The 15,107-nt window shown below is 40.0% G+C and overlaps 1 protein-coding gene across 1 annotated transcript in view; it reads right to left on the reverse strand.

Moving 5' to 3' along the window:
- Positions 1–15,107, reverse strand: part of ADSS1 (adenylosuccinate synthase 1) — a 28,157-nt gene extending 13,050 nt beyond the window's left edge. Inside the window, exons 1-3 of the mRNA XM_039552652.1 lie at positions 14,838–15,107; positions 1,878–1,980; positions 435–497 (exon numbers count right to left, since the gene is read on the reverse strand). Coding sequence (XP_039408586.1) covers positions 435–497; positions 1,878–1,980; positions 14,838–15,023 — 352 coding nt within the window. The 5' untranslated portion in view covers positions 15,024–15,107. The remainder of the gene's footprint in view (positions 1–434; positions 498–1,877; positions 1,981–14,837) is intronic.

A 15,107-nucleotide genomic window follows, 5' to 3' on the forward strand; every position in this document is an offset into this window, starting at 1 on the left:
AAACTCCATTTGTGCCTCAGAAAATGGAGAATTTTTATATAGAAACATAGAACAATCTAAGAAGTAGAGGACCTTGGAAGGTCATAGGGCCTAAAGCCTTGCTCAGAACCAACTGAGTTTATATTTGGGCGCAGAAACTCTGGCTTAAATCATCCCTATTTGAGGTCAAAGGAAGCTTAGCACACACTTTAGGATTTACTTTCCACCTAAGGTGGCATCAAATGCCATAAAACTCCATAAAACCCATGAAAAGACTGTTTTTGAAAATACGTCCAAAGACTACCATACATTTCAACATTTTAAATACTATTCCCTCATTTAAAATCCAGGATGTTATTACTGCACTGAATACTTATGGTCTGAAACAACAGCTTACAAAAATCCTCAACCTGGCTGCCGATATAAAGGTAGGTTAAAAATTACTTGATACAAACCTTTCTTTTCATTCTTTTCAGCTTCTTCAAATAGGCCTGGTAAATGTATAACCACTCCATTACCTTTGGGAACATAAATGATTTATTTTAAAGCAAGGAATAAAATACTCATTTTTAGGATGTAAGGTCTCTAAACACTTGCTGTCTAAAATTTTATTGAAAAAGTAAAACTAAATTTCACACAAAGTGATCTTGAGAACTTCTTGGATAAATCCTGATTTGGGGTAAGCAGCTACTAGGCTGCTAAACTGAGGAAAACCAGAGCTGGCTTGTTTCAGGCATGAACGCCAGGCTGCTGCACAGCCAGCTGAGGTAAGCGGATTCTTGTCTTTGTTTATGGTGGACTTTGCCCTACAACTTCAGCCTCAATTGTTCACAGGGAAAAGCTCAAAGAAGTCTCTGGCCTTACCACACTGACAAGCCTGTGTGAAAATATTTAAATCTTCTTCAATATTCAGGTATTTGTTTTAAATTCAGGTCAAATTAGTGCTGTAATACATTAGCAATGCCTTTCCCTGGCTTGTGAGCTACAAAACAGAACCCACAAGAGATAAAGAGCAGTACTGGTGAGACAGGAAGGATTAGTGATGCAGTGGGCTGGAAACAGCTGCTGCCTCCTTCTTGGGAATGTCAGAAATATATGCAAGAGCCTGTCTCAGCCTAAATTTAGCATAAATCAAGTTAAAGTCGTTACTAATTGACAAGGGAGTAAATAGGAAAGCAAGACAACACACCATATTTAGCTGAGAGAAAAAATACGTTTAATAGATTTCAGTCATCCACTTGGAAATTATTAAATGGAACAAAATGAAACTCCATGACTCACTAGAACTTACACTCATTTCTCTCTGAAAGAATCAAAACTTTGGACAAGAGGCTTAAATTTTCCTGCTATGTAAAAACAAGTTTAATGTCCAGTGAATGATGCAAATCTTTTTATGATGCCATCTGCACCAAATATCTTTATAGCAGAATACATCATCACCCTAAGCAGCTGGTGATGTGAACAAAAAGTGAACTGGATGATGACCTAAGTAGAGCCCTGCTTTTTGGGGCCTATTTCTAGGAAGTCAGCAAAGAGATGTCAGACATAATTTATATTATTTATTTAGCTAAGTCCTACCATTTGTGTGCTCAAAGAATAGCGCAAATATTTCTGAAACTACAAAAAGAGACTGCAAGTAGAGGGTGGGGCCCAAACTTTACCATAAAGTATAAGAAGGAACAACATGACAAGATGTTCTTGCTTTCAGTTTTCTAACAGTGGAAACTAAGCTGACACTGAAAGTAGAGTAACTCTTCATGTTAAAGCAGCAGTCAAGCAGCCGAAGCCAAAGCAAATCTGACTGAGAGCCATGTTTTTACTTTCTTGTTACTATAAAACAGTTGCAGCTATCCACTACACAATGTCATTTTTTATAATAAGTTCCAAAAATGTCTTACCAATAAAAGAAATTGCCTTTTGATTAATGATGCCACTAGGAAACAGGTGAAAATCATATTCTTTCCCATCGACAACCACAGTATGTCCTGCATTATTCCCACCCTGCAAGAGAAAGAAACACATGAAGAATAATGGTCTAAACTGTCAGCAGATGACATGGCAAGACCATCTTTTTTTACTTATACATGTCTTTGGTCACTGCTTTCTCCACCTCATAGTTTCCTAACATGGTGTAGCATCGTAAAAATGGCTCAGACAGGACAGTGAGGGGGTTAAAGGAGTTCAGCAGGACTCGGTAGAATTATGAAGCAGAAGGACACCATGGAGTCAAGGCGGGCTACGGCAGAGCAGGAATTAATACAGGAGTGGTGGCATAAGCTAGAAGAGAACTGAAACTTTCTGGGAAAAAAACCCGGAATTAACTACCACCCTTGGAGTCCTGTCACTGACATGCCTACACGAGCTTATCCTTTTTTAGGCATCTTCTGTACATGGATGTTTCCTTGAGTTTAAGCCCAGTATTTCCCTTTGAATGGAAGCTCCTCCCATCTGCCCAACCACAAACAGCTACTGCTTCTCTTGGGGTTCAAGAGAGAGGTTCTTTGTCATGTTGGAAGAATGTGCAGACTTTGCAGCTTCACTAAATGGCCTTGTCAGTCACAGAATATCCTGAGTTTGAAGGGACCCACAAGGATCATCGAAGTCCAGCTCCTGGCCCTGCAAAGGACTACCCCAGAAAATGGTTAAGGGATGATCTTCCCAGCTACCACCACCACCATTGTATGGAGTCAGCTACAATTCATGACTTACATAGCTATCTACCAGAACTGAGAATAGGAGCTGGTATTGTCCTTACTAAAGTGCTTTTCCACAAACAGCTTTAAAAGAGAATGATGTGACAACACACAAACTTGGAAAGAGGTGAGCAAATCAAGGTCATGAGTTGATTTGACCAGAAACATTAAGAGTTTTAAAAATTAAAGATCCAGTTTACTCAGCAGGCTTAGTGTATTTTCCTGCTGCGTCTTGATACCAGTTTGTCTCCTACTGATAAGGTTGGGAAACCTGACTACTTGTCTGCTGTGGTGCTACAGGCCTTCAGTTCTCCCAAATGATTACAAATCTTTGTGGGTTTGATACAAGGACTGAATGATTTCAACTGTCTAGAATGAGAGCATCTACTGGAAGGGGAACTGAGACTGCCACCGGTAATTTGCAGACAATGAAGAGTGTTGGCTTAATGAGTGAAGTTACACAAAAACTCTGAGAAAGGACAGTCATTTAGGAAAATGAATAATAAAACACATGTTATTCCAGAGTCCAATTTATTCTTCATTTACTCATTTGCCCGTTTGTATGTAAAACTCAGGAAAATGGCAACTGACATATCTTTCAAAATGCGGATAAATGCTGAAACACAAAATTAAGAAAATAAAAACTATGGGTTACAAAAAGAGAATTTTTTTTAAGCAGTGTGATGGAGAAAAACATTAAGAAATATGCCATCAAACATGGCGAAAGTAATTTTCATGCTATGGAACATGTGAGCTCAACAATTAATTTTAAACAGGTACCCTTCTAAGAGAGAGCTGAGTAGGAGTTATAACAGAAAAAACAGTACACACAAATTTCATTTGACTTAAAACTGCTGGGTAGCTCATCCTTAGGATGGGAAGGACTCCCAAGTGTTTTGCTAATGCAGAGTTATAACTTGTCCAGAGAATCCTGGCTATTTTGCTTGCCTCCCAGATATAACAAACCAGTTGTAGGAACCTGGATCTAGTTAAAAGTACTCAGTTTTCTAGAAGGTTAATAAATCAGTCAGGAGAGTACTTTACATGGTATTTAAGAGGCCTGACTCTGGTGGATTGCACTGGTTGATTTTATTATCAGGCTGAGAAAGAAGCTAATAACTTTTCTGGGACCCCGAGCTTTCCTTTTCTGCTCACCTATAGAAGATGGCAAGATAGAAACTTTGAAGGAATTAACTCCATCATTTAACACCAATTTAACCTCCACTATAAATAACAATTTCCTCTTTTCCTCAGAAAATTGGGAACCAGGCTACTTCAAAAGTATTTGTTATCACAATGCTATAGTTACACTCTGCTTTTCTTAATCAACATGAATATGAACAAATGAAATCAGGCTTGAGGACTCACAATCTGAGATAACAGCATTCCTAAACTAAAGTCAATGGTATTTTCTTGTATCCTAAATTTTCAGAAGGTGGGATACACCAGTATGGGAATGCTTATGAAAGACAGTTTAAGCTTTTGGAAAATTTCCTGAACAACTGACACCCAGACAAATGCTCTTTTTTAGCAAATTATTAAAAATGGATGTTAATCAAGCAGCTTGTGAAAGCTGGCATACATAAAAAAGGCTGAAGCACAGAAACACCATCAGATAAGTTACGTCCTTTAATGGCCAAAATCTCTGATACACTTTCAGTCCCTCTGAATAGATAACACAAATCAAAAATGCAGTGACAGGCCACCTAAACCAGCATTTCTGTAATTAAAAACTAGTATTGCCATCTCTGGAACTGCATTTTGCATTGCTCATGTTGGTCTGTGTGTCCTAAACAAGTGTTTTCCAAGTATATTTTTACAGCTCAACTAATTATACTTTTATAAATATAATTGAAGTGATAGCAGAGCATTGAATTACGCCACAGACATGACCACACTTGCAAAACATTACAGTGGTCTGATGAGATATTTTCTGTTTATTATCTGGTCATCTCAGTAATTTCTCATGTTCAGTTACACAGCTATTCTAACAGCATATGGGCAGCCCAACAGCTGAGATATTAAAGACATCTACTCCTTTTCTAATTTTACTTCAGTTCTGAGAGTCGCTATAGGACCTCTATTAGCAATTTCTTTTCCTAACAAAATATAAGTGTACCTAAAATCTTATATAGGCTTAATTTGAAGACTACACATTTGAAGGTGCAGAGGACTACCTGGTACACTGCAACTGTGTGAGCTCCCCTCTTTCCCTGAAGTGGTATTTCATTAAAGTGGTGTGAACACTAACACACAGAGTGACAGTGTTCTCTGGACCCTCAGGATGCTTCCTCTTGGACCAAGAAACTTTTGGAGCCTCTGCTTAGCCCTTGCTTCAAACACATGAACATCATAAACTTCCATTTAATATCCAGTCTCTGCCATGCAGCACTGAGCCCACCTGAAATGTATTTATCTTCTACCATTTGCAATCACTAGAGGTGGTATTTGTCTTCTTTTGCAGTTCTTCAAAAATGTCTCTAACAAAGGGAATGTTAAGGCAACAACTTCTGACAGACTAATCATCAGTGCCATTTTGGTATGATCTGTATTGTGAAATGATGGCATGACCAGAGATAACAATTAGCATTTGCTGTGTAGTCTGGGCATCCCCATTAAACCACTCTGGTGCAGGAAATGCTGTTCCCAGGAAGGCACCATTAGGGAAGCTGCTCCAGCAGCATCCATACACACTCCTCCCCTGCTCCAGGGTGTGCCCCTTCCACAGGGTACAGTGGGATCTAGGGTTTTTTAAAGTTACTTTAAAAAAATGATTAAGTTGTACTCAGATAAATTGTTTTTTCTGTAAGATTTTAACCCATATTTTCTGCATTTTTATAATCCAAGTGTAAAATTACATATTGTCCCAGTACTAGAAGGAGCTACAGGAACTAAACTACCCCATGAAACATTGTATGGTCTTTTTCCAGCACAGCACTTTGTTTAAAAAAAAATCCATTCCCAAGCTTTTTATGTGCTGATCTACTTGTGGTATCGGATTGTTGCACTGATGTACATTGATTACTATTCCACAGTGCTTGAACACCAGAACTTTATCAATACTCTAAACTGAGAAGCTATATCTTACCAGTGTTAACAACTGTAGCTGGCATAAACAGTACCAGGGAATTAATAATTATTATGAATAGGTTGCCAGAGGACAGTCATCGTCTTTATAGTAGAACTTAAAAAACCATGAAGAAACAAACCCACTTCCCAAACTGCTCAAAGCCTGCTATTTTGGCCTGTATTGTTTTTAAAATTATCATGTCTTTATTCTCTGCAGCCAAACCATCCCAAGACAGAGAATTTATTTTGAGAGCAGCAGTGAGGCTGTTCAGTACCTGCAGCAGGAACTCGATTCTCCCAATTAGCCTTATGATACATGTTTGAACAGGAAGGAAATGTGTCCTGATGTTCACAGGTGTTTCTGCCTGCTCTGGCCAGGCACATGGTATACAGGAGCGTTTCCAGATGCTCTCCTGGTTGGCACATCCTTCATTTGCTCAGTGCTCCCCAAAATGCCTGAACACAATTTTATTAAGTATATTGATATGAAAAATCATCAGATCACATATAAAAACCTTAAAAGCTAATGGTAGTTTCAAAATATAACTAGAGTGTGAACAAGAAACAGATTTATTTTTGATGGGTATCACAGTGATCAGTTTTCACTCTCTTCCAGTTAACAGTGGGGAAATAACAGAAACTGGTTTTTGAAGATCTGCAGCCAACACCACCACGGTGTGTGTGACACACCAGAAGTACACAGAGCTCCTCAGCATTGCTACATGCAGTCAATGTATGAAATGTAATGACCAGGTTTTGAATAAACGAGTTAGAAACAAAAACATAGCTCCACGTGCTTTCTAGCACAGATATCTCCTTGAACTATCTGAACACGGTTTCAGTACTGGCTGATATGCCTAAGGCAAACCTCGTGTGTATAAATGGGAATATCAAGTAGGAGTAGAAAGATTGTATTACCTCTCCTTTTGGCAGTCGTGCAACTGCTACTAGAATACTGTGTCCTTGGTACGGGGACAAGATTACAAATGATCCCCTCTGGCATTATTATATGAATTTATAATCTATGAATTGAAATACCAGCCACAAATCAGCAGTTTGGAAGTCTGCATCTGAAAACTAATGCTATGACTCCTGTCTATCTCTCTTCATTCTAAGTGTCCCAGTAATGCTAATTCCATCCATCGATGGAGCAAAACATTTTCTGAAATTCAACTGTATCTGCAGGCCAAACACCTCTCTTGTGGCACTAACAGGCAGGCTACAATATACTTCTGTTTTGTTACCTGAATTGAGTAATTGTCTTCATTTTACAACATTTTATATGTGAATAACAAAAATGAGCACTATTACATAAATTGTTTCTTCCCTTAACAATTTAATTAACAATGGCTATTTCTAACTTATATCAGCAACTGCCTGGAACTAATCTGAATAAATGTAGCTAATAAGTGCTACCAGCATAACTGGCTTTGACATGAACTTTATAATAATATAGATCCATTGACTTTGATGGGATTTCTTGTTATTTACACCATTGCAAATGAGGTTTGAACATCACTGGTCCTAAAAAAATCCAGTCAGACAAGTGCAATACATTAAGTGCTTTGTACATGTAGACCCTTCAAGATGATGTCACTGAATCACCTGTGTGTGAAAGTTTTTGTCAGTGACTGGAAGTGCTGCACATTCCAGTTGCAAGGTTGTTGCCATAGCTGCTTGTTAGTTTTCCTTGCTGGAAGCTTTTTTTTGCTAATTTTTTTCCAGTTTAACTATTGCCAAGTAACATCCAACTCACTCCAACTCAGGTTTCAAGAGGTTGACCATAACTTTGTTTTTTTATTTTTAACTCAACCCATTGGGAAGAGGTGGGTTGGCAATAATCAGAAGTATCCTCTATCCCACAAGAACTGAGGGAATGGAGTTCTAAAGCTGAGGTGATGACAAAAAGCTGGTGTGAGTTGCAAGTTTATCTCCAGACCCCAACCATCCTCAGCCAAATCTGGTTTGTTTCGCTCTTCTTTCCCAGGACTTTGTTGCAATAATGATTTCAAGAACAAACAACTCTGCACAGAACTGCTACACCTGACTCCTGCCGCTGTTCAGCTGTGCCCCTCAGCTGTCTTAGAGAATGAACAAAATCCATAGGATCTCAGTCACAACTAAAACAGTGATCCCTGCAAAAACTCCCAAATTCCTGTGGGAGGAGACCTTCTAAAGCTTAATGAGATAATTAGTATGATTACAAACACATTCACTCTTGAGAAGAGCAGAGCAAGATTTTTGACCCTTTAAAGAAACAAAATTATTTGTAGCACAAATGAAAAACCTGGAGCTTATATCATATATTGCACCAATAATGCAGTATTTTTTCTTTACTACAAAAAATGACCCTAACTTACACAGATACCTCAGTCTTCCTAAGCATCTGAAAAATGCAACTGGAAAAGCCAGGTCTAATTCAACTCAGGTTTTAAACAACAATCAGTGTAGGCAAACTAGACACTCAAACACTAGTTATTCTCTCTCAAACTGAATCCATGTTTTTGTCAAGCCACATCAAAATAATATACCACAACAGACCACTACAACAAAAGACATACTTACTCCAGCAATGGATGCAAAGAATATAAATTCAAGGTGTATTGATAGAAAATACTACAGTGGCAAAAATATTCTTACTAATGTTAGAAGAATACTAAAATAAAGGAAATCAAACATGAAAACCCAAGATAAGTATGCTTGTCTTTAATTCTCTCTTCTGAAGAAGCATAGTCATGTCCCTGTGGGAAGTAATATGATCCAAGGATATGAGCATAACTTTTCTTATATCTGTAAACAAGTTAACAACAGGAATGAAATAGAACAGATGTCATTTCAGTTTAATTTTCAGCTGTTTTCTTTTGATGCTTGTAGAGGATAATAAATTCATCAGGCTTTATAAAGGGGATTGAAAATTAAGCTTGCTTTCTTATGGAGATTTGGAAACTTTAAACCTGACCTTCTCATACAGTATTTATAATCCTGGTGGTCCTGAGATGATCTTGCTGATGCCCAGAGGAAAGGCTAGTTTAAAATAGCAGTGTCACCATGTTGTTCTAAAGCTTAAAATGATATAGTGTGGCATGTAAGTATGTATAAGCAGAATGAAAAATAAAATTGGATAAAGTACCTTAGAAGTGACAGATTGCTATGAAAAAATTTTCAAGTTTGGAAGGGTGGACTTCTTTATTATAGATAAAGAAACAACTCACACTTAAATCCTCTCCGGTGTTGAATAGTAAAATAAAATCTACTTGTGTTTTTGCAGGGAATCTTGCAAAAAATGACTTAGAAACCTGTATGAATGTACATGCAAATGGGATTATCAACCTTCCCAAACATTTGAGAAATCAAAAACAACAGTCCTGCAGTCACTGCACACTCATGACTTCAAGGTCATCGATCTCTTCACTGAAGATCATCAAGCACTAAATCATTAGGAGATTAAAGTCTTTTCCTGCTACTTTATCCTGTAGGGAAAAATTACACTAAATATCACAGTTAAATCTCATTGAAAGGAGAGCAACACATGACACACACAGAGAAAAACAGTAGCCAACAAGCTCCTGTAACTCCACATAATCATCACATAAAACTGCTCTAATTTAATCCCTGTTGCAAACAGTTCCAGTAGCCCATGATCAATAGGGACAGTCACAACAACGTGTGGCTGCTCACCCTGCCCTGTCAGCAGCAACAGAGGAACAAAGGAAACCTCCCCATCTCGCACCTAAACCACCCAGAGAAACTACTCGTCTGGCATTTCTGCCATGCTTGGGTTTTATTATTCAGTTGCTTGCCCACAGGATTTTCCTTTGCATTCTTCAAAGTACTATTACTAAAATATATGACATTTACATTGCATTCATCAAAACACTAACACAAGGAAACAAGGAAACTTACAATAATATGCAACACTTACTTGTATGGAAGTATTGGGCACATCCCTTCACCCTTGTTTAAATTGTTCACTAATGTTGCAATGCTTCCCCAAACCCAAAACGTTGCCAGGCTTTTCTTACTGGTAAGACCTTCTCAAACCGATTTGTTAACATCCACTACATTGAGAAAATAAGCCACTCCACACTCTTGGTTTATGACCTGGTTAAATCTCTCAGTCCAAGTAACTGTGAAGTACTCAACCACAAAAGATCTTAACAGCCAGTTTTTCTGGTACCCTTTTCAGCCTCCTCAGCTTTTTTTCACTATTAACATCAACTGTAGTTTTTGTCCATGTGCCTCAAAAGATCACATGATCTTTGGAACTAAAGAAATTCTTAACTTGAAAGCATAGACTAGATAGAAGAAATATTTTAAAAAGTGATTCCATATTTAGTGCAAAACAAAAACTTTAACATGAGAAGCTTAAGAAATCTAGTAACAGCTCTTCTTAATGCAATGACATTCTTACTATTTGGTGTTGCTTCCTGTATTCAGTTCTTAAGGGAATGCTGATAACATCAGGCAGATTGTTTCCAGGCTTCCAGAAGGCAGAATTGTCACAGGCACACTGCAACAGCAGTGCCAAATGACAGCTTGAAAAATTTCTTAAAAACTGCCTTGGCCTAGTCCCTGCTGCTGAATCACTGCCACTGGTGTGAAGGGAACAAAGGCATGCATTTGTGTTGTAGCTGGTTTACACATCTATTCAGTAACCATGATGTGGCCTGTGGCAGGTAGAGGTGATTATCACAGGGCCTCTACACACCCAGTAGCAAAAGTTTTCCTATCTTTCATATTAGGCTTTTGGAAAATCTTTCCTTCCGGTCAATTTTTTAATCAAATTGGTGATGGGTCAATTTCAGTACTAAGTTACTATTACAGTGTAGCTTATGCACTCTCACCTTAAGGAAACAGCTAGAACTGCATGACAACCAGCTGGCCTCAGTTAACTGAGAACTTACTATGTGTGACTTTTTAGGAACAGCTCTAGTCCAAGCAGTGCCTCTGGAAGCACACCACCTTGGCCCTTGTGACAGGTGACTGTTTGATCATACTCCAAAACTGAGCTGAGAAATTAGCTAATTAAAACCCTGGTAGCTAACACCAGCCACCAGTTCTAGCTTTGAAGGTAGACACAAGACAAGAGATGAGGTGATGTGAGAAATGTACATCTGGAATGAGAGCTACCACTGAAAAAGTCACAATCTGAAATCATGTTTTGAAAAACACCAAAGCTCTCTTCCTAAGTATGTTATATGTATCCAAATTACTTCATCTTATATTCAGACAAGAGGCTGAGAGGCCATATAAAAAGTGAACTCCCATTTTTATGTCCAATATTCTCATAATCAAAAGCTTTAAACAAATACACAAACCATGTTTTTTAAAGAACATCAAAATGAAATATTTACCATTGAAATCTTTGGTTTTTACCCTTTCCTAAAAGGATACCAGGGATTAAAAGTATTGCACAGCATAACGTGACAGCTCCATGCCCCAGGAGGCCACAATAAGAAAGAAATATTAGCCTCTAATGTTCTTCTTCTGAATGCATTTGGTTTCTGAAGGAGCAGTTTAGAGGAAAAATGTTCTTGATATTCCTCACTAATAACCTGAACTTAAACCTACTCAGTTCCTTAACAGCCTGCTGTTACTAGTTTATTTAGTAATATGTTTTCTGCTTCTTTATATGGGTTTGTGGGCCTGTGTATCTGGTATTTTAATGAAAGCAGCCTGTGAAAAGTTTTGTACAGCATCATCCATAAGAACATTCAGAGATCTTTTACCCTTTCTGAAACATTCTCTTTTACAAAGAATGCTACAAGTATAAAGGTAAAATGACCTAATTTTTCATATTTAAATTACATCACATATTTCAGTGTCACTGAACGGCATGTACCCAATTATTTTGAACTCAGACTGTGTATTATCTAAGTACTAGTCAACAAATTAAGTCATGAATTCATGCGAAATTAAATTCTGAACGCTCAGGAAAATTACAGAGGCTGGGGTTTTAATGTAGAAATTTTTTTTAACATACTTTAAAGCTTCCCTTGTGCCTGTGATGGACTTCCTATTGCCATTCACCTGCTTGCCTTTCTTTCTAGTATCTCAGAAAAAAGAATTTCATTTCCTCTGCAGCCACCCATCTCACAGATTATTCTCACGAAAGCAACACACTGAAACACTCGAGAAACATTTAATGAAAATTATTTCCTTTTATGGAAACATTAGGGACCTACTGTTTTTTTAAAACCCCTTCAAACTCCAATCTGGTCCTGAATTTAAATCCCTATACAGAGAGGAGGGCAGCTCCACATTTTTTAAAATGTTAGCTCAAAGAGTACCCTACTGGGATGAAGGATTACTCTAGCTGGGACATTATTTCAGAAGACCTGAAAATCCTTTTTTCAGATATTCGCTTTCAAGATTTCTCTACTTCCATTTCTCTGAGGACAAAAACAAGCTGTTCAACATCATTTCCATCAATGTCTCAGAAAATGGAGTGGACAAGACATCAGGAAATAACGTTGTCAATCACCATATTCTAACAACAACAAAAAAGTCCCTTGCATTTTTTTCTGACATTTTCTCTAAAGTCTGTAGTAAGTCATTCCGTGTTTCTTTTTAAGAAATTGTTTCTAATACACAAGTGCTATGGCACTGGAAGTTTTTCTTAGTTTCCAGGAGCAATGTGAAGCAGCAAGGTTCTGGTCCAAACACTGAGATTTTTCATGGCACTACACAGCAATAATGAAGTTCCCCTCAAACTGATTACACCTGTAAGTTAATGACCTGCCATTATCACAGAGAAATCCTCAGTACTGTTCACATCCTCAAATATGTGCATATCTTTACTAAACCTTAACAGACTTCTAATAGAGGCAAAAATCATACACCATTATCTACTTGCATGATTGCCTTTGAAAATATGAAATATTAAATTATTAAAATGGCACATATTTTAAAGGATGCTCAAAACTGCAAATGCACAGAACACCCATTGAAGTATTAAAAAAATCCACTTCTTGCTTAAGTTACATAATATTTGCCACTCATAAGTAAATCATGACCCAGATTTTCTTTTTCAAATGTTTTATAGTCGGACCTGAACTCTAATCCTGAAGACATCTCCTTCTAGCCAGTGTATCAGTAATCCTATTAGAGTATCACATGTGGTATATTGGGGAACACTCTTTTGAAAAGAGCACAGAGCTTTTCTAGATCCACCTGCCTTCCATCCATCCATCCTGATCTCATCAGGCTGCAGAAAGACAATCTAATGTGCCCCGCAGCACATTAAACCATCTAAGCCACCAGCCTGTTGCTAACACACTAACCCCTCTGGCACGCTCACACACACACTCTTGTATCCTTCAGAAGGCATTCTGAGGCTGCACCTGGGGGCTACGCCTGCAAAGTAGCTCTCTGGATGGACAGCAAATCTGCCCTGAAAGCAGCTTCAGGGCATCCCTCAAAACGGAGTCTAAAAAGAATCAATATGACTCCTTGCAGTAGTAGCAGTAACCCCATGAGAACGCACTGTTTCACACGGGCCTTTATGAAATGCTCCTCCTCAGCTAAAACTTTAAGTTTTCCTTTCTCAGCAAAGCAACCCCAAGGCCTGAGTTTAAATTCCTAGTAACACATTACTGGGGGAGGCAAGGGGGAAATAAATACGGAAAAATAGTTATGGTCCTGATAATACATATTCATTAGCTACCTATTGGCACGAAAACTTCTCCCCAAGGAGTTTAACGTCCCAAGTGAAAATACTTCCTCCACTTTCTAAATATTTAACCTGCACAACAACATTTATTTACATAATATACTTAATTAGAGAAATGTCCTTGGATTTTTTATCTTAGATTCAAGGATGTCTGTAGCTTTTCAGTAGCTATCATGCATTTTAAAGCAGAATAAATTTCATGGTACATACCAGCTGAGCTGGACTAAGCTGACTACTTTTTAATGTGCTCACATAGCTTAAAGGGACAACAGATAGATTATTAGCTGTATTGGTTTAATATGTTCATAACTAATATTTGAAAACAGTTCTTCAGAAGTTATTACCATTATTGATACCCCATCCCTGGAGGTGTTCAAGGCCAGGCTAGATAGGGCTTTTAAACAGCTTGGTCTTGTGGAGGATGTCCCAGCCCATGGCAGAGGGATTGGAACTGGATGATCTTTAAAGTCCCTTCCAACACACTCTATGATTCTATTTGGAATCACCTCCGTGTCTAACTTGGTTTATATTATGCAAATACATTGTTTTGAGAATCCTTACAATCTGTTCAACTCAAAAATACCTATAAGCAAAGCCATGCAAGATGTTTCCTGTTTTCATGTAACTCGAAATCCTTATTTTTACGTAACTTGGATTTTTGCCCCCTATCTTACTCAGGCTCAGTTTTAAAATATATTTTTTTAAAAGAATGAACTTCCAGGGGCTTTGCAGGGAACACAAGTCTGCCCATCCAAAACAGCCCCTACAGTAAAACTTTGGCAGACTCCTGAGGTTTATTGCGGCCGGCCTTCAGGCCGGCTCACAGCGCTTTTCCCCGGAGGAGCAGCACGCCCGGAGACACCCAGCCACCCCCTCACAGGCACGGGAACACCCCCGCAAGCACGGACCGGGCCCCGGGCCCCGAGGCTCGGCTTCCCAGGGCAGCCCAGCGCCGGGAAGCGCCCGGAGCGGCTCCTCCCCGGACAGGCAGCCCCGGCCCCCCGCCCGCCGGCACCTCGGGATCCAGTGTCGCTTATCGTGAAGGGTCAGCTATTTATATTTATAGCTCAGGGCTTTTTTTTCTTTCCGAGTGGTATTTGGAGGCGCAGCCGGGGTAGGTCGGGGGGGTGTGTGTGGGGCACACGGCTGCCCGCCCGGACCCGTTCGCGTCCCACCGCTGGCTGCAGGAGAGGGACGGGGACTGGGAATAGGCAGCGGGGAGGGAGAAGACCAACAGCAGCGAGGAGCGGCAGCTGGAGGGAAACAGCGCTGGAGGGAGGAAAGGCGGAGCAGCGGGGACGGAGGGGCCCCGCACGGGGAGAAGGGCGCCGGGCCGAGGGGAGCTGGGGGAAAGCGGGAGCCGAAGGGAACGCAGGGCGGGGAAGCGCCGAGGGAGTGGCTGATAGAGCCGGCTCGGCACCCACCTGGCACCGGCACACAATGTCCGACTCGGTGGCCAGCAGGTCGACCACCTTGCCCTTGCCTTCGTCCCCCCACTGCGCCCCCAGCACCACCGTCACTTTGTTACCGCCCGGCTCGCTGCGCGCCCGCTTCAGCCCGCCGGCGGCGGGGTGGCCGCTGCGGTCGTTGGACGCCCGGGTGCCCGACATGCTGGGTGGGAGGGTGGCTGTGGCCGCAGCAGCCGCCGCCTCACGCTGCCTCGCTCCCCGCCGCCGCCGAACCCTGCGCGCTGC

Source organism: Corvus cornix, chromosome 5 (genome assembly GCF_000738735.6).
Source record: "Corvus cornix cornix isolate S_Up_H32 chromosome 5, ASM73873v5, whole genome shotgun sequence".
NCBI lineage: Eukaryota > Metazoa > Chordata > Aves > Passeriformes > Corvidae > Corvus > Corvus cornix.